The 21638-nt window shown below is 37.2% G+C and overlaps 1 protein-coding gene across 15 annotated transcripts in view; it reads right to left on the bottom strand.

The window, feature by feature from the left end:
- LOC127415646 (MAP/microtubule affinity-regulating kinase 3-like) overlaps nt 1-21638 on the bottom strand; it is a 102243-nt gene that overhangs the window by 42241 nt on the left and 38364 nt on the right. For 13 of the 15 annotated variants that reach the window (XR_007892969.1, XR_007892970.1, XM_051654430.1 and 10 more), the window contains one exon: nt 5153-5201. The exons of 1 other annotated variant lie outside the window; for it this stretch is intronic. Coding sequence is in view for 12 of the 14 variants with exons in the window: in XM_051654430.1 (XP_051510390.1) it covers nt 5153-5201 (49 nt within the window). In the remaining 2 variants the exon portion in view is untranslated. Of the gene's footprint in view, nt 1-5152; nt 5202-11699; nt 11786-11892; nt 12040-21638 lie in introns of those variants that run through there. One more of the 15 variants, XM_051654437.1, reaches the window with a different exon arrangement.

The following is a 21638-nucleotide window of genomic DNA, read 5'->3' as shown; positions in this document are numbered from 1 at the left end:
GCAGGGGTGCTCACACTTCTATGGAAGATCTACCATGTACAATAAAGGCTATACATTATCACAAAACCAATATTTCAGTAATCAGTAGTGAAATTTTATGATCCTCAAAACCAGCTTCAAAACCACAATATATAATAACACTAACTAATATGTAAATTATGGAAGAATGGTTTCAAGTTCTTAAGTAATTATTCAAGACTAGTAAACGGTCGGTAATAAAATAACAATAAAAAACAGCAATGAATATAAATAAATTAAAAATAATAGAACAAAAAAATACAAATTAAGAAAATTCAGTGCTTTTTAAACAGCTTTAAAAGTTTTTAACAGCAGTAGGCTATCAAGTATTCAAGTAAACATTCAGAATATAATGCAAGATAAAACAACTAATGGTCTTCACTGTAAGATTATAAGGCATAAATACTTTTTAAAGCTACTAAAGTTACCCAGTCAAGAGCAGTGAGTGTTTTCTCATTTTCTTGTTATGGTTGTTCGATTATTATAATGACACACTAGATGGCAGCAGGTCTATTAGCTTACATTTACACTTACAAGTCCGACATTTGAATACAAATCCACCTTTTTCTCTGCTTTTTATGTTCACTTTAGATATCACTCTCTGTGTACATGAATATCTCTCACCAAGACAGGCATTTTGGCAGAATTTTGAAATGTATTTGACTATTTAGGTGCGCATTAGCGCATGCATTTTCGGAACACACGCGCATGTTAAGCACACACACGTATACCCTGCCTGTCAATCAAACTGGGCGCAGCTGTTACTAGATCGCTAAAGAATTATAAAATGATGTGCTCTGGATTACTTTCAACAGCAGAATAAGAACTTTCTAATGAGTGAAACAGGCCTAGGCTATCACAAATATAGCCGGTTATTTTTTCGTTATTGTCTGCTTGTCCGGTCGGACAAGTAAAATTCTCTTTCACTTGTCCCTTCAAAAAACCACTTGTCCCGGACAAGCGTTAATGTCGAGCCCTGATTAAATACTGTATTCAACATTCTCCGATAGCAATTTTTTCTATAGCTCCTAAAGTAAATGTACATTGTTTTAAAGGAGTTTTAGATATTATTTTGGAAAACAAGTCTTTTTTTGGCTTATCAAAAACATATTTTGTTCCAGTTTATAATGGGCTAAGACTACACTCTATCACCTTTACTGTATATTCACTTCGATCCATCTTTAGCTCACAAAAACAAACTTTCTCTTCTTAATAGAGCTGCGTATTGCCGATTTTCTTCATGATAAGATACACACAGTGAACGTGACATATATTATGATTCACTACGTTGCGAGCCATCACGTTATAATCTAGCTGCAGTCGACGCACACGAGTGACGAGCGTCCCCACGCCAGAGTGTGCATCAGCCGGGAGAAGATTCAATCTCTTCCCCGGTCACTTCACACAACTCAGAGACGTGGCGCTGACCACACAGATAAATGCCAGTTTCAGAGATTATTTCTATAACCCGCTTCCTTATTATCAGATTTTTTTTCTCCCCAATTTGGAATTCCCAATGCACTAAGTCCTCGTGGTGGCATAGTGACTCGCCTCAATCCGGGTGGCGGAGGACAAATCTCAGTTGCCTCCGCGTCTGAGACCGTCAATCTGTGCATCTTATCACGTGGCTTGAGCACGTTACCGCGGAGAAATAGCGCGTGTGGAGGATTCATGCTATTCTCTGCGGCATCCATGCACAACTCACCACGTGCCCCACCGAGAGTGAGAACCACATTATAGTGACCACGAGGAGGTTACCCCATGTGACTCTACCCTCCTTAGCAACCGGGCCAATTTGGTTGCTTAGGAGACCTGGCTGGAGTCTCTCAGCATGCCCTGGATTCGGACTCGCGACTCCAGGGGTGGTAGTCAGCATCTTTACTCGCTGAGCTACCCAGGCCCCCTTATTATTATTTGAACTTTAATAAAGGATGCTTTAAAAGATATAACACCGGAGTATTTAATTGCGAAATGGAATGCAGCACAATAATCGTTTTCATAATCGTTGGGAGCCAAAATCGCCCAGCTTTACAATATTGCTTAATTTTATATCATCAGCAAAATCATTGCGATTACATGGTGAATACTCGATACCTTGCCCAGCCCTATTGCTCTGAATGTGACTCATCCAATCAAAATTTAGGCCACATTCACACTAATCTATCTTCGTTTGAAAATTGCTTTCAGTTTCCTAACCTCATTGTTTTCCGAAGTATGCAGTTATGGAGAACGTTTTGTAAACGCTCGTTTATGGTGGAGGAAAACGCCATTCCAGTATGGATGAGGTAAGTAAACAGAGCGAAATCAACGCCTTTCAGCCGAAAAGGTATTATTATGGACGTGGCCGTAGAGTTGAAACTAAATAACCTTTTCCCAACTCCCGCTAATGACGAACTCCAAAAATGTACTGGCCTTAGATAGTTTATCGAAGTTTTTACTGATCATAAAACTGTATTTTACATTATTTTTAATTAAAAAAATAAATAAATAAAAATATATATATATATATATATATATATATATATATATATATATCTTTTTTTACCTTGGCAATGGGATTGAGATGTCTGTTTATTAGTGACAAATAATGCTGGTCATTGTATCACACTTGAAGCATCATAAGTTATGAGCCAAGCCACATCCACACTAATACTGTACATTTTTGGTTGAAAATGCCTTGTTTGCTATGTTTATGCCCCTCAACCACACTAGAAAGGCATTTTCCAACACCGAAAAAAAGAGACTTTCAAAAACTGTCTCTAGTACTGCATACTTTGGAAAACAATGAAACGTGAAAACGTTTCCGTGTTAATGTGGTCCTAGTCTCTGTCTCTCTGAGAAACAGCACCTGTCACAAAAACGTGAAGACAACGTGATTTTGCTCATCATATTTACATTTTGATGGTTTAATATGAGGAATATTGCACATAAGTGTCGCTACGCAGAGCTCAAAAACAAAAAAGATAAACTTTATTGTAGATAAACTTTATTAGAAGATACGTAAATCACAGCAGATGTTTTCTTTACAAGATTGTTTGTCTTTGAATAGCTCGCGATAAGAGGGTCAGATAATCATTAAGCGATCATTTAGAGTTAAAAAGTACTTAAATATTCATTTTTTCCACACCAAAAGTGATCGTATCGCTTTAGAAAACATTACTTTAACCGCTGGAGTCGTATGGAAGACGTTTATGCTGTCTGTCTGTGATTTTTGGAGTTTCAAAAGTTGGATCACCATCCACTTGCATTTGAAGGATCTGCTGAGCTGTGATATTTTTCTATTTTTCTTCAAATGTGTTCTGCTGAAGAAAGAAAGTCAAACACACCTGGGATATCATGAGGGTGAGTATAAATGTTGAGAATTTTCATTTTTGGGTGAACTATCCCTTTAAACCTCAAGACTGTAATTAGAATTTTTTGGCACTTGGCAAGTGTTAATTTTGGACTCATGGATTCAGACAACCCAAGGAGAAAGCATATTCTCCATGCCCAAACATGTGCTGGCACAGTACAAAGCAGATAATTACAGATGGGAAAGCACGTGGAAGTGAAAGTAAGCGTTGTCATGACAACCCTTGTTTTTCTCAACCCACAGGGTTCTAGATTCCTGGAAAGACATTTTGTGTCCGGTGAAATAATGGTTGCAGATGACAGACAATTCACTAAAGGGCAAGTACGGTTCTCTGAGGTCATCTGAGGAGGCTGACGGAGGTAAAAATCTGAATGAAGACAATTGATTAGGAAGTGTGTGGGCTGTTGATGAGAGTTTGCAATTATCTTCCCACCCACTCACTGCTGACACGTTACCTTCGCAAGGATGGGTCAAACACTTTACCTCACTCATTAATACATGAAATGTGCACACATGTACCATTGAAACAAAACGCACAACTCAACACGAGCTTACACATACACACAAACACACAGAACAGATATACTAGACAAAGTGAAAACAATAGTGTTTCTGATTGAAGTCGGATTAGTTTAAGCGAATTTTGTTCAGACTGTTCCTTTTAAGAACACGTTGAAAGAAACGATCCACCAATTCTCAGACGAGTTCCTAAAAGTGTCTCTGTGGAGTATTTCACGTCTTTTTATTATAAATATAAGGGTGTTTCTTTAAATTCGCACACTTTCATGTCCCAGGGGTTGATTTTTATCAAATCGAAGAGATTTCAACATTTTTCTTTTTAATAATAAATAAAGTGCATGTCATATATATATATATATATGTGTGTGTGTATATATAACTATTCAAAACAATGATTGGTTCGGGGAAAAAACCTTTACTTGAGCATGAAGGTACAAGACGCTGTGCTATATTATGAAAAATAATACACTGTGAATGTAAGTCTATTGCCACGTTCACACAGCAGCAGAATACTGTTGTCAGTCCTGTTTTGAATGCTTAATATGATTACATTCACACACAGTTTGGTTATTTACGAGAGTGACAACCGCATTCTAGAACCAAACTGACACCCCCAAATTTTCAGGACTCACAGCCGCATTTTCGACAAACTTGTGCTGTCTGAACGGAACCGCACTGGACATCTCTATATTGTGATAAGACATGCCGGTGATATGGAGTCACTGTTACTATGGTTACAGCTGTAAGAATACGGGCTTGACTTTGGTTGTTCATTCATACAGACAGTATACGAACTGCTACTGTAAGCTGTTGTATGAACAGGACATTTCAAGATTCACACCTTTCAGTAAATTGTCAATCCCAATCACCGACTGTGTAAACGTAGCCTAAGGGATTTTGTTTGCCCGTTTTATTGTCCACCAGGTGAAAAGCATAAGTCTGATAACAGGAAAACTCAGAAAGAGTCTCCCACAAAAACAAACTGGAGGGACTGTCCAGACCATCAGATGATGGATGCAATAGAACACACAGGAGCTTTTGTGCTTCCGGGAGGAGCTGGCCGCGAGGCTGAATGTGAGTCGTGTGGCGGTTCTGGGAAAAGCATAGAGAGTTCCTGCACACGGGATTAGAGAGGCCTTTACGCTAGCCCGCTTTGTGTGACACATTCCAAAACATCTCCACAGAGAGAGAGAGAGAGAGAGAGAGAGAAAGAGAGAGCGAGCGAGAGCAAGAGACAGATCAGAATACTGTAAGACCACTTACCAATATTTGGATGATTTAGAATCTTCATTATTCTTACTTCCCTGAAAAGCTGCAATAGAGGACAGAAAAAGCAAAATTAGAAGATAGTAGGAATTTTTACTTTTTACCATTTTTTTAGTCATTCGCTAGGTGCAATTTGTAATTTTATAATTTTACTTTCCTCAACAAACCAGACGATCTGAGGTACAGTATCACTCATTGAGGATTCAGTGCAGGTTACACACTGAAATGTAATACCTTGGTTAGGGATGTTAATGATAGATCAAAAATCAATTAACTGTCGTTAATAATTTGATCGATTAATCTTATCAATCATCCATTACTTAATTTTAGGATAAATGTCTTCTTAAATCAAGCCAGCAGACGTTAACAAGGCTGTCTATACAGTCACCCGCCGCTAGAGGGCGCTTGCAGGCTGCATGTCATTATCCGGTTTACAGAAGACGACGCACAGATGCAAGATGAAGCGGCTCAATGTACTGTAAACTGTGTTAGAACGTTTCTCTTTAAATGAACATTAATGTTTTCTGCACACACTGTGATAGTGTGTTAAAGTACATGACAACAAGCACTGTTGATCTCCTTGTTTCATCCCAACCTATAATTACGACAGCGATTGCCGGGAAAGCACGAAGTACGTTAAGTACGGTTTTTGCAGCATGTTATGATTTAACTTAATTTCAAATTAAAAAAAAGGACCGAAATAACCCATGATCCACAACGTGAAGTTTTAATGAACTCAAATATGCATAAGTTATATACCTTGCGTACAAGTTATTTTTAACAGTAGCCTAATTCATTAACATTAATTAAACAATTCACAAATTCGTACTAAACAGTCTAAATGTATTAAAATACACTGAACTAAGAATATTTTAAGAGGAAAAAGCCAATACTTACATTCCTTAAGTGTATTGATGTAAATTATATTTAAACAACTGGCTACATGCACATATTATTTGGAGTCATCCATGTGCGTTTTGCAATATTAACGTTAACGATTAATTGATCGTTAATTTCCACAATAATCAGTTATGAAAATGTCTGAAAATTGACATCCCTAACCTTGGTTTATGAAACAATACTGGTTGCATTAAAAAACAGCACTAATGACACAACTTGTGAATTGGTGGAATTCGTTTCCTAAATTTTCATGTGATGCTGCCATAAAATGGCGCTGTGAATTATTAGAGGGACAATCGCCCAGGAGCAATCCAAGTACACAATGATGATGCCTCATGACTATTTTAGCTGGGATCGAAACCACAACCTTCCAGTTGTTAGCCCTTGACTTCTACCCCATACATCACAGCACCACTCACATGCCATGTTTAAAGAGCAGCTATTATGGTTTTTATTTTATTTTGTTTTAAAGGTCTCATACAATAGATTTACATGCATCCAAGGACAAAAAACACTTTAATTTGCTCATAATTTAAATTGCAGCATTACCTTTTTTCCCCAGTGTCAAAAACAACAACTTCAATGATCTGTTCTAAAGGATTCATTCTAAACTCCTCCTTTCAGAGAGCCTACTCTGCTCTGATTGGTCAGATGTCCCAGTCTGTTGTGATTGGTCTACTGCTTAGTGTAGTGTTTGAGGGCGGGTCAAAGCTGTTTGCGAGCAGCCAATGAAGACCAGAGGTAAGTTTTTTGTTACCAAATTATGTAGGTTAGTACAGGAAGTAAGTCTGGAATTACTAATGACTTGTTTCAGGTGTTCAGAATCGGTTTTTGACTTTTTTACATTTCACAAACAGCTACATAACACACTACATGAAAGGTAATATTTGAAAAACCATAATAGGTGCTCTTTAAAAAAAAAAAACAGAAGTGTTACATCAAAGTCAGCACAGGGATTGTAAAACACATTCTTTCAACCCTCTTTTTTTAAATGTCCGTCTTTCAAATAGTCCTCTGTTCTACTCTGACCCCACAAACCTTCATGTCCTTAAAGACCTCTTGATGCCCTGAAGGAGGCCGCTGTGATACGGCAGCTGTCATTTTTACTTAAAACACCAAAACTCATACTGAAGAGTGACCTTAAACTGCCTCAACTCAGAGAAAGGAAGAGTCAGGGTCCACACCATTAAGATGCGGCTGCATGTGTGAATCAAATTCCCTGGTGAGATATCAATGAAAAAATGGTCAGTTTGTGTGTCAAAATTTGAACCTAGTCTCATAGAATGAACGTCACTATAACAAAATTTTTGCAACCTATTACAGTACGTGCCAAATTCTACATTTCGTTGCAGTTTCCTGGTGAAATGAACACTAGAGGTGCTACAACAACTATGTGTTTTATTCACTTTCAAACAAATCACTAGTACAATGGCTGATTGTGACTTTACAAAGACTTATTTCTCGCTCTATTACTCACACACTGCTATTATATAATTATGATATCGAAACACTAACTATAATGCATAATTTGAAAAACTATACATTTTAATGCTTGTATTGCAGACCCACCTACATTAATACTCTTATTCCAATTTAAATTAACTTGAGCAGTAGCTCACCTCATAGTGTTGAATTTAGAAGTCGGAAGTACGTGGTTTGAGACCAGTCAAGCACACAAGCTGACACTAGTGATGGGCATTCATCAGTAATTTGGTATTCGAATATTTAAGCTCGTAAAAAACGAATATTTGAATATTCTATTATTTAAATGAAGGTAATTAATGAGAAAGAGACATTGTAAAAAAATGTTTTAGTCATAAAGGTTGCGTCATCATTAAAAAAAAAACAAGCTTCTAATTATACCCAAAACAAGCTTATATTATGTCCTGTGTTTTTTTGGTTGAAAATATTTAAACAAGCAATGCGTGAAAAAAAAATAATAATAGTATAGAATGAAAGCATTTAAGCTCACGCAAAGTGAAGAAAAAGAAACCGCTAATGAAGTAGACTGACACAGTAAACTTACAGGATGACTATAAACACTTGACATATAATAGTTAGGTTTATATTGTATCTCATGTTTTTGTTGAGAAAAACAAGCATATCCACATGCTCAGTAAACTATACTCATTTATTCACACCAGTTTAATTGATCGAGTGTCCCTCCGCTAGCAACATCTTTCTCGGATGCCATGTTTGTTGTTCACAGAAGCGTCGCGGGGATTAGGTTGTTACGGGGACGCTGCTTTCTGATGAGCTGCACATATACGGGAGTAAAGTGTACACCGCTTATCCAGTACATTTAAACAGGATCCAGCTTTCTCGCAGTAAGCCACATTCTCACAATAACCCGCTTTTTTGGTGTCCATCTAAACGTACTGACAGAACGGTTTGCTCATCAAATGAAATCAACTTGTGTCCACACTCAACAGCGCCACCCAGTGCATTCTGTTATAACTGCCAGTTTTAGTTTGTGTGTTCAGGATTTAACATGTATCTCACCGTATATATGGCCAGCAAAGCAAAACTTTGCGAAATTCTAATAGTATTTTTACTTTTCGAATAATTATTGCAGAACGAATACTTGAGTATTCAACTACTCGTGCACATCCCTAGCTGACACATTAGACAAGTGTGTCATAGAAGCAACATGAGAAGACATGGTTGCTTCAGAATATGTGCTTTTCATTTCTCATTTTGTTTTTGGACACTATCGGTTAGGTTTAGATATCGGTTAAGGGCAGGGTTGTCTGATATGCGTCTACCTCTAGTTTGATTTTAGATCACTATTGGTTTTGGTTTAGGTTACAGTTTTAAGTTAGGAATATAACATTCACCTTAAAAAAATTATGATATTCTCTCGCTTTTGGCACCCCCTGGACATTTCACTGGGAAACTGCAGCCAAACGCGTAATGAAGCACATAATTTTGTTTTGCAAAAATGTTGCCATGATCATGTAATTTTCATGAGACCAGGCTGGAAAACATTCATATGTGCGTTAGGACTTGCAGTGTAAAAGTAGTCTAATAGTCTTGCTGCTGTATAATATTTCATTAATATTAATCAAACAATAATATTGACGAGAAAAAAAAACTCGCTGCTTTTAGCTGGATAACTTTAGTTTGTATAAGCCCTCTACAATCAAACATTTTTTTTTATATGTGTAAATAATCATTTTAGTTTAGAATCAGTGTTAATGTATTTTATACCATGGTCTGTTCGAATACTCCATTCTGATTGGATGGAATGTGTGCGTTAAAAATGTTTAATGCATAGGTAGTTCCAGACAGTTTTAGTCACGGTTCTATATCAATGCCCCTGCTCTGCAAAACAACATCAAGTAAAGCAGTGCTGTCTTTAAATCAACTGTGATGCGCTACAGGAAACACAGAAAAGACAACAGTGTTTGTCAGACCCTCATTACTCACCCAAAGTGCTTGTAAGGAAAGTATGGTTTGACATTCAGCTGTTTTGCACAGAGTGGGAGAGAAGGTAACCGGGACCTATTAAATGCATCTTTCGCTGTCCGTCAAGACGAGGCAAGACAATTTATAATGTAATATGATAAACATCATCTAAAATAGCTGCACTGTCTGCTCAACATGTGCGTCTTTAACCGCTAGAGGGTGCCCTGCGATCAAACATCGCTTACTGAAACTCTAATTGGAGACAGTTTTATAACACGCAGCTTTTAGCGTTTTGATATAGAGCAAGGCCACATCATGATTTCATTCTTAATTCCTTCAATCGTGCAACCTTAATGGATCCAATATGGATGTCTCAGAGGTCAAAGTCTATGAGTTTTGAGCATTTTGGATGGTTTTCTACTCATCATGTACAGTAAGTGTGACTTTTACAACGCTAGCAATGCTGGTTTTCCTCATTAATGTGAAAGTTATACATAGAATATGAATTAAATATTACATGTTCCGAGGAGTGCTAACCCTTCTAAGTTTTGTGGCTATTATTATTTCTGGATTGTGTATTTAAAGGTGCACTTAGTCACTTTTCCCCATTAAAAAAGTTTTACTCCAAGAAATTAATTGTAATTTTGAAATGCATGTATAAAATCACGACCACTTACGAGATTTGGACTTTAGTCATATCAGTAACCTTGTAAATGCCGTTTTATTCTACATGGGGGGGAGGGGCGCCCTCATGGGGGCTGCCATTTTAGAATTACATGGCCAGCTGAATACTACATCTCAGTAACCATATTGGACACCTTCACTCTTGGATTAAATTAATCATGGTTGATTGTGAATAGTGAATTTCTACATTTGCATCTGTAACTGAAAACTATTGATTTTGAATAATGCTGCATCCACACCACTAGGTGTCACTGTAGTGTAACATGACAAACAAAAAGTTACTGAGTGCACCTTTAAATTCAGTTTTTAAAGAGTGTTTGGGTTCCAAAAAATTATGATATTATCTCTGTGTGATTTAGAACGGGCAGAACTCTAGATCTAACAACCTATAAATAAAGTTAACCGCTATTGTTATTCTTCCAGTCAAAATTTGCACTGTAAAAATCAATGACAGCTGTAACTAATCAATGCTGGCAAGTGATCATGGTATAAATGGGATAATCCACGGCTACGTGTGCATTCAACTTTTTGAATGCACTTCGTGGAGGCTGCTTCGCGTCAGGTGGTTCTTTGCCTCCACGTCGTGCATTAAAATCATTTAACGCACACCTAGCCGTGGATTATCTCTTACATATCTGATTATGCAGTAATCTAATAATTTAAGTTTTATTTTAGATCTAATTACTTTTTTGTTTGTTTTTCAATTTCTGAATGCTTACTTGAATAGTTGATACTGCCAGTAGATGAAAAACTTCAAGCATTTCTTTATTTGCAAATTTGTCCAACTGGTATTTATTTGTTTGTTGGCAAATTGTTTTTTGTTTTTTTGAAGACTATTAAACAATCTGATAATTACTTATAATTCATTTATGAGATTATATTAATTTATATACAGTATTTGAACGTTTTAAATAAAAGCAGTGTGCTAAACAGCATATACGTTTTGTGGTGGTATCGGGAACTGCAAAATTTCACTGTTATGGGTATCATGACAACCGTAATCCCTAGCATTCGTAGACAATCCTTAGCTCACCTTTACGGTTCCTTTAGATTCGATTTTCCATACAGCTACTAAGTTCTGTTTGCACTTCTCCTCCTCTCCCTCTCTTTCCACTCTCACTGTATATTTCCATACCACCTCTGAAATGGAACACTGTAGCATTCAAAAACACTTTAGCACTTCAGCAAGCCTCCTGGCTCCTTAACCTTAAAACACACGCCACTAATTATTTTCAAGAGTCTAGTATGTACGTCACTCTGACGCATGCAGTCACACACGAAAAGTCTGAAAGAGTCATAAAAATACAATGTTTTGCGTCCATTTCACAGAGTTCAATAGTCAATGCAAAAAAACAAACAAAAAAACCCAAAATCAATACAGCCCTTAGTGCAGGGCAAATTAGGCTCTTAATCACCCGGCAATGTTCAATACACAGCAATCTATACTAAAGAACTGGTACAACCACTATTCACACACTCTCATATTTCAGAACATGCGGACACTGTGGCGGTGTCTGAAAGCTGCTGACTCACAGCCCAGTCACTGACTTACCAGGCAGCATTTTGTGTATGAAAGTCCCTAATAAGAAAACTGGTTTCAGAGGCTTCAAAAGGCACCATAACGCCGTGTCTAATGATCTAAAACAAATTCAAGACAGCTTTAGAGACAACCAAGCAAATATTTATTGACATTTCTTGGATGAAATGGAGTCTTTGTTGAAAAAAATTCAAATAAATAAACGTACTCCTCTGAACCACTTCTTCATACAACATTTTTCCACCAACCACCGAACTCTAGACGCAGAATAACCTGAGCTGACATCAAAGTGGACATTTGTGGCTGTTCGCCCTGAACTCAAGCGCTATAGTACAGTAGGCGCCCCGAGCAGGGCACATCCAAACCTGGGCATCTAGTTTCCACATCAACAGGCCAGAGCGTACAAGACTAAATTTAGCCATAAACACAGCCTGTGACTTTGAACATGAAAAGCGGTAACACAATCTTCATACAATCCTCTTCAGATGAAGGTGCAGTTGAGGGCTTAATCAAGTACAGGGGAGTATGCAAGATTTTCATTTTGCACTTTGAACTCATTGATAAAATTAATGTTTATTGAATGTTTATTGGTAGGAAATAGCAAAAAAAATCACACCAACACTGTAGCAAAAATTACAAACCTAATATAAAATGAATGGAAAATAAAACATCTCATTCTATTTTGTAAAGTTTCATTTCCTATTTTGCCATTTACAAACTGTTGGTTTTCATTTAAAAACCAGAAAGGTCTAGTACTCAACTGCAGAGATAGTGTTGAACCATACTGGAGCATAAAGTCAAGCACAATAACAGCTGATATCTACACGACAACACAACACTACCTGGTGGTTCCACAATAATCTGGCCCCGATAACAGACGGCATGACGGCATTTAATCTGGCAAAACAGTTTACCGAGGCCACGGTCTGGGGCTTTTCCTTATGAGGATGCTGGAAGCACATGTTCTAGAAAAGAGCACTCAGCAGTAGGTTCTGCCCTCAGCCACAAATTACAGAACGCTAATTAAAGACAGCGAGGTCTCCGCTAATGAGCGGAAGCCATCCAGACACAGACAAGCATGGAGTCTGGAGTGGAGCTGCTCTGAGATGGAACATCAGCTGTTTAATAACGCTGTGGTTCAAAAGTGATGACTCATCAGTAGTATCGGAAATGGGGATGACATACTGGAAAGCCACCAAGAGCTTCCCGTTCAGACATCAACATCGCACATTGCTTGGTGTGTAAAACAATCACTCTTAGTTAACCATTGTAGACATGTGGCTGATCAGAGAAAACAAAGAAAGTTCATAATGCAAGTTTAGCAATGCACGTAAAGAAATGACATAAAAGTACATAAAGCACAGACATAATGTTAAAGTACAGATGTAAAGTTTGTAAAGTATGGATATAATGCAATATACAAAAAGCAGGCCTGCATAAAGTAAGAACAAAGTATGGTCATGAAATACGAACATAAACTTAAAACGTAAGGTAGGCCTGCACAGTACGTACAAGTAAGAACAATGCACCGATGTATCAGCCACCACTATTTATTGGCCAATAACTGACCAAATTATAACCATCATATCTGTCGTAAAATGCTGATATTGAAAAACAATGGTTTAATATGTCAATTTAAAGCATTTGGTAAAGTTTATTAAAAAAAATTTGCAGTGTGTAATATAAGGAATTACCTACCAAAATAAGTGAAACCCGAAAAAGTAAAGCATGTTGAAGCATAATATGAATTTGTACTGTTTTTTTTTTTTTTTTTTATCAGAATAGCAATAGATCCAATCCATGTTCAACGGAGTAATGTTTAAATAGCTTTTGTACCTCTTTGTACATTTTCTGAAGTATAATTCTTAGGCAAAACAGTGATCTGCTGACAAAATAAGTTGAGTAGGGACATGGTATCAGTCTATAGCCTTTTATTAAATATAGTGTCAGCCAAAAACATTTTCAGGACATACAAAAAGCATGTAATGTACCAAGGAAAAAGACCTCAGAAGTGAATTTTCTAGGTGAACTTTGCTTTCCTCTTTAAATAACACAGCATATGAAGATGCCATGCTCTTGCACATAAAGTGCTTGAGGTTGAATTGTTGTGTTTAGGTTTGCTGCTGCACTGAGATTGCTCGCAGAGAAAAGTTCTCTCTACATACATGTATGCATGCACTTTTTTTAATATAGATGGAATCTTTTCTGTAAAATACATACAAGCACATGGGGAGCTTAAAGTATTCTTTAAGTATATTCATGCACAAGTTTGCTGCAGTGCACATGCACATCATTGCGGTGCATCCAAGCACAATTGCATCAAGCATTTTTGTCCATGTGTGCACGTTCATGTGACTGTATTAAATGTGTGGTTTTCTCATGCCCTGAGGCGGTAGCTACTTCCTGTGTTTCACTATGAATATACTTAATGCCATTCAGTGGGGGGAAAAAAAACAGTACTGCTGAATAGTTCACTTGAGTTTCACAGTGATAATGCTCCCCTCTGCCATAATTGAAGATTCGCTACCTTTTCCTGTAGTAGGGTCCAATAAAATCTGTTTTCTTTCTTTCTAAATTCAGTTTTCCCCCCAATTCTGTTTTCTTTTATTATTTACTCACCCTCATGCCATCACAGATGTCAATGACTTTTTTTCAAAGTTTTTTGAAGAATCTCTCAGGTCTGTAGGTCCTTAAAATGCAAATGGGTGGTGGCCATAACTTTGAAGCTCCAGAAAGCACATAAAGGCAACATAAAAGTAATCCATATGACTCCAGTGGCTAAATCCATGTCTTTAGAAGCTATATGATAGGTGCGGGTGAGAAAACAGATCAATATTTCAAGGCTCCACACTAAAATTACTAAGGAGCCATTGGCTCCTAAACTGAATCATTTAGGAGCCAAATGGCTGTTTTAGTTGTCACATCACAGAATTGCTTGATTTAGATTGTTTAAAAACAAGATAGAAAGCCAAAGCCAGCTGATAACTCATTAATCGGGTGTTTAATACATTTACTTTCTAGCTGAGTGCACAAATTTGCATTCTCCTTTTGTCTCATAAGTTGTGAACTCACTGACTACTGATTCACTGAGAAAGTGACACGAATTCAAACTGCTAACCTGAGCTCCTGAGTTCAAACGAGCTCTTGCCAGGTGATTCATTATAAAGACCCCGTTCAAAAGAGTCATTTGTTCACGAATCGGACATCATGGTTCGCTTGTTTGTTTTTGCGTGCAGCCAGCGAGCTCAAATCATCAACAAAACAGGTAAATAGCAGCTCGAGACACACTGGTGGTGCACGCTCTAAAGATGTATTCAATAACTCATAAGATGATATCCGACGAAATCGCATATGAAAGCACACATCCCAACTGTCTCCAATGGCATACCACGACACGACATACTTGCTCTTCTCAAAATCCACGTTTTTTTAGGGAACGTAGCTCAACACATGCAACCCCTTGCCACAAACAAAACTCTCTCCAAAAAATAAATAAATAAACACTGACAAATGTATTTATGCTTGCTATTTAATGACAATTAAAGGTGCAGTTCAATTTAAAAAAAACAATTCTGTCATCTATTAGCTACTCACCCTCGTTGTTGTTCCAAACCTGTATGACTTTCTTCTGTGGAAAACAAAAGGATATATTAGGCAGTCTCAGTCACCATTTACTTTCATAGCATCTTTTTTTTTGGTGAATGGAGACATCTCCCTATTTGTTCTGTGGAAAAAAAGAAAGTCATACAGGTTTGAAACAACATGAGGGTGATTAAATGATGACAGAATTTTTAGGAAACTGTCTAATGTGACAATCCAATCAATTGCAGCTTAATAAAATCAAGTCACAGCCTACAGTTTTTTTTTTCGTTGAATATCTTGTTTCACTCGAATATATGTCACTTTATGGAAAGTAAAATGGGTTGCGCATGCTGTTTCATGTTGACTTAAAAAGTCTGTCTTACACATGACAAGCAATAAATTAACCAGGGAATTCAACTGAGGTTAAGAACCTCTGAAAAGGGCCACAGAAACATGTTAAGTCTCATAAGCACAAACAGGCTGGTCTGGGAAGCCACAGAAAATGGCTAATCTCAGATCAGAGCTTCTGAAGTATGAAGCTCTAAGTGGCAGGAAGAGGTTTTTGTCTGTGCCCTGCTATTCACTTACAAAAAGCAAGAGTAGATTTGCATAATCAATCCATTTAGGCCTAAAAGCATTAAAAGCTTAAACCGCCCAGTTAAACAATGTCCTGCAACTAACGTTACAGGCTTTGTGGCTGACGTGGCCAAAGATCATCTATAACATTCTATCACCGAAAAGTCATCCAATGTCTCAGTGCTGTCTCAGTTAATCAATGCTGCAATTTCTTTCAGCTTAAAAACACCTTGCATTTAAAAATGTGCACAAGCTTCACCAAAAAGTTTCGCCTGGAATGTAACTCATAGATTTAAGCTTGATGAACTTTTTTTTTACTTTTCCGGTTGACATTTCCTATTGGAACAGGAAATTTGGGTGGGACATATCGAAGAGCTCCTCCCATTTTAAAATACAACCAAGACTTTTGTTTACATCACAGTCATTAATGTTAAATTGTGATGATTTAACTTCATGCATTAAACATTTAAAATGTACTTGGCAACAATAGATGTTTGCTTGAAATGATGCTTCTTCTAAAGAAAATACTTTTAAGCTATTCCAGAGCAAATACATAAATGTCCAGATATTAATGGAATATTCTCAATAGGCTGAATTATATCAAGATACATTTTTGTAGCCATATCATCCAGCCCTAATGCTTTTAAAATTGATTTATAGGATGTAAAAAAAAAAAAAAGAAAAAAAAAAAGTAGTCTTTTGTTACAATGACGGGCACAGACATAGAGGCTACAAGAGTTCAAAATTAATAAAAATCAAAATACAAATAACAACAGAAAAATGAACATATGGTGCATAATGTGGGACTTTTAAACTATAAACAAGCCCAAAACAGATGGGGAAAAGAAAGAGAGAGAGAGAGAGAGAGAGAGAGAGAGAGAGATTATCTAATAAAAATAACAGAATATGAAGGAATACAAATATGGATGAATAGTCAATAGTGAAAGATTTAGATACATTATCTCTCAACATAATTGTTTTTATTTCACTTTTAGAGGCTGCTGTTGCATTGCAGAACCAAACAGTTATACTTAAAAAAGTATAACTTTTAACTGTAAAATCCTCTAGCGCCGGCCACAGTGGAACATGGGGGAATAAAAACAAAACGAATAATTATCGGCATTGATTTTTGCCAATAACCAATAGTTCCAAAAAGCAACAAATGGCATCGATTAATCGGTAAAACAGATAAATCATCTACCTCTACTAAAAGCCATAAATCTCCAATTTCTTTAAAAGAGGTGTTTCGTAAACTAAGGCTGTGGAGGGGGACATAGTCGTGTGTCTGTCAGTGGGGAGAGTGGAAGCAGTAAGAGCCATCATCTGGTGATTATTGACTACAAACACCTGTGTCTCATTTCAGTGACAGCGGAGATAGGATTTAAAAGGCCAGCGGAACACCAGGCCGGGAGAGAGTGTCCGAGATGCACACACACACACACCCAGACCGAAGCTGTATGCTAAAAAGCTGTTTGAATAATACAATTATTGAGTTTATGTTCACTGTTATCATTGAAGCTGTGTGTGAAAATTAAAGTTCTTGCTGGAAAGCCTATTTTGAGTTAAGCCTTGAGAATAAAAGAATACACACGAGGACTGACTGCCAGCTCCCGCTTCCTTCTTGCCACCCACTCATAGAACTCCTACACGGGCCTCGTCAACACAAGCTTGTGTTGATGACCCAGTGAAGGAAAAGCAAAAATGCAAGGTCATTTCCAGAGGTAAGTTAAATAGCCCCACTCACCACCATACATAAACCTGTGCTGGTGACCGTGAATACTAGTTACTGGCAGTTAAAAAAACAGGAATACTTCTACAGTCCACCAATCACCTACCAACCCCCTCTTCTCTCAGCAAGATTCATAAACAAGGAGTCACTTGTCGAGATGCAGTCGGCAGTGAAACAGGTTTGTACAGAAAGAGAAAGAGAGGTCAATCAACACTGTACACAAACAAGTACAGATGGGCAGTTGGCATGGAATATTTTTGGGAAGTTGTCCTGCATAGTGACATACTATATTCAGTTTTAAATATCAAATAGCTAATTCTTTGTAATTACTTTGCATGCAGCTTTTATGAGCTCATCTTAAATGAGAGACCGCATAGAATATTTGAAGTTTTTAACAATGCAAATTTCCATTTAAAACTAAATGAACAAAATGAAAGTGGTGACTAAAATACAAACCTTCCCTTAACCCTTCATATGACATTTAACCAAAAACTTTGATGTCGATTAAAAAAAAATAATCATTGACTTATTTATCTATTCAGATACACATTTGTTGCATGTGTTGCAACAGTATGCAATGTATGTGTGGGTATACAAGTTGACACACACACATAAACAAGGCTGTCAGCTGCAAAGCATTTCTGTTCTCAGGGAGACTTCATGAGGAACAGGCCAATATCCTGACATCACTCATTCTTTCAAGCTGACATTCAACAGTTCAAGTACAAGCAGTTATTCCAATCGTGTTTTTCATGCCAGAGCCTCTTAAAGGACAGACCTGGTAAAACAAACTCAACCAAAATCACATTATAAAACAGGCAATAAAAAAATATTTTGATGTAGGCTGTTATGTAGATGCACACTATAGCTTTCACACCACAAAGCTTCCTCCACAGTCAACCAAAACCATTTACTATACATTCAGTCATATATTTGGAAGACACTTTCATCTGAAGTGACTAACAGAGCATTCAAGTTAAATGTTTTATCAGCAGGTGTGCTTCCAGGGTATTAAACCCATGATCTTAACGATGCTAGTGCCAGTTTATTGAAACCAAACTGCTAAATTGGGTCATTCAATCATTTAAATTGTCATGGTGATGCAAGAACGATGAACACATTAACATAGCTGGTATGAATATCAGTATACACTTGGCCCACCCTAATGAACAACAGCGTGAACTACGACAGTTTATGAAGGTTAGCCAATCATAACGGAGGACTTCTACATTTAGCAGTCTTAAAGGTATAGTAGCAAAAACAGCTTTAGATAAAGGGTACCTAAAGACCTACATTATAAAAACTGCTTTGGAAAAATATGTAATATGAAAAGCACTATACAAATCAAATTGACTCTCTCAAAATCCTTGCAACAGATTTGAGGAAAAAATAAAATGTTGGCCCACTTTTTTTAGTCCAAAAAATAATTTTATGAAACTGAACTACAAAAATCTTTAAAAATTGGCTAAAATATAAATATGTTTTTTTTTTTTTTTTTGAGTGTATAAGAGGAACCATCTCTGTTTTTGCACTATGACTTGATGATCTTTCAAAAGACAGAGTCAAAAGCCAAACCACTAACCACAACAGGAACAGGCCAACACAATGCACAAACACATGCTAAACGTGCATGATCTACATTACGCCATATGACTGAAACAATATTTTCCTATTTACATTATATTTAAGTGAACATCTAAAGCTCAGATTTAGTTACTTCTCATTCCTACTCGAGTTGAAAGAGGGACACACCATGCCCTTCAGTACGCATGAAGCACTGCCCGCCTGAATATGATGACATTTGAATATTTATTACAGGACAAAGTGAAAGTGGGACACGCTGACACAATCAGGTAGAGACAATATTCCATAGATGAGGGAGGGTATGAGGCAGGTTTAAAGGGGCAGATCACCCAAAAATACATTTCTGTCATCATTTGCTCACCCCCATATTGTTCAAAACCTATGTGACATTTCTGTGGAACATAAAGGAAGACCATTAGAAGAATTTTGACAAAGTGAATAGCGACCAGGGGCCGTTACGCTCAATAATAACAAAAAGCAACCTTGAAAGTAGTCCATACCACCCACGCACTTTATTTCAAGTCTTCATAAGTTATACAATAACTTTGTGTCAGGAAAAGAGTTAAAATTGAAGTTGATATTCAGTGATAATATAGCGCACACGTCGTATGGACTACTTTTAAAGTGCTTTTATATAAGTTATTAAGTTTTGAAGCTTGACAGCCTCTGGTCACCATTTACTTTCATTGCAAAGATCAGTGTAAACATTCTGCTAAACTTCTCCTTTTGTGTTCCATGAAAAAAAAAAATTAGACACATTTAAAAAACAGTTGAGTAAATGATGACAGTTTTCATTTTTGGGTGAACTATCCTTTTAAGTGCTTACTGTATCGCCAGGGTGTTATTTCCTGAAAGATCTAATTTTCTTTTCCTTCTCTTATTTATCCGGGCATTCATCCAGGTCACTGGTACAAGATATATAGGGCTTATAAAACAACAAAGTTTTACCATCACTTAATAAACAAAGAGATTATGGGAATGAGCTCTCAAAAGCACAAAAGGGGACACTTAAAAGGTAATCCAAAACCAGTTTAGGCAGCACGTACAAGTTGAGACGCACTAAAGGGAGAATGACACGCAATTACCGAGCATCATAATTACAGAACATTATAAGATTTGCTCAAAGGGAACTCTCAGCTGGCCTAATTGGCCCGGAGCCCACTTTCCCTCACCAGCGTGTTAACATGTTTGTCTCTAACTTCCTCTACGACTCATTTCCCCATTTAAAGGTGCATTCAAATAGCAGTCACCGTTCTACATTCTGGTCCAAATTTAAGAAGACGAAACACTCTCAGATTACTCATGAAGAGAGTTAAAACGAGTGTTTAGAGTGATTGGCGACCACAACAGGATGCCTGCCTGGTTGTCATGACATATCCCTGTTCAAAATATAGGGCATGCTTCATCTAGTTTTAGGACTTTATATAAATGACAAAAGCTACCTTATACAATAAATACTGATGATAGAACAAGCACCAAGCATCTTTAAAATGCAATCTAGTCATGAGTGGTTGGCAATGCCAAGGCATTGTTATGTGGTTGCTAAGGTGTTCAGAGTGGTTGTTAGCTCATTGCTATGCAGTTGCTAGGGTATTTTTGGTGGTTGCTACGTCGAAAGAGCCCATCCCCAAGTCTCCATAATATTCTGGTCTCTTGATTTTGCTAGAGTCTTTTCTAAAATGTGAAGTGGAAAAAAAGTTGTTGTCATTTTCTCTTGTGCTCCCTTTTTAACAACATTTGAGAGTATCAACATATTAACAGAGATATAATTCTAATTACATTAGACAGTTATGACAGTAAACGCTGACTTGCTGGAACATAAAGCTTTATAGACTCAAAATAGATACTTTAAGATCTAAATTCTACGCTTCTAGGTTTAGAAATACAGTGCAGCAACACTAGTGAATCAGCCTGCTTTGATCACAACCAACTGTCCACAAATCTCTCATTCAGCCAGACGCGTATACAAAACAAGACGAAAATAACTAAAAGGTAGACTAAATACCGAAATAAAAAACTTGAAAATAAACAAAGATCAAAGAGGCTAAACATCTAATCTGAAATGCAAGGCAGAATTCAAAGAATTACTAGCTGGGTTTCCATCCAACTATTTTTATGCGCATTTCGAAATTGCGCATAAGAAATCCCAGATGGAAACGCTTGATATGCGAATAAACTCTCAAAATTCGCTTAAAATTTAATGCGCTAGACGAAGTTGGATTTTCTAGAGTTTTGCTTTATTTAAAATGCGCATTACGGTGATGGAAACCGTTTCTTCGCAAAACAATGACATGTTTTGAACATTTGTGCTCGTGTTTTGAGTGTGCGATATCTTGATGTGACTGGCCCAACGAAAGGTCCGACCTTGGCACATAATTCTTCATGCACAGTCCTTGACGTTGAAGTGGGTCCTCACATTTCGCCAGAACAGTTTTGAGAGAGCGCGCTCCCAGGTGTGCGGAGGCAGGCAGTGTATAGGCGTC

This window comes from Myxocyprinus asiaticus, chromosome 25 (genome assembly GCF_019703515.2).
Source record: "Myxocyprinus asiaticus isolate MX2 ecotype Aquarium Trade chromosome 25, UBuf_Myxa_2, whole genome shotgun sequence".
Taxonomy (NCBI): Eukaryota; Metazoa; Chordata; class Actinopteri; order Cypriniformes; family Catostomidae; genus Myxocyprinus; species Myxocyprinus asiaticus.
This window is presented reverse-complemented; position numbering and strand designations above follow the sequence as displayed.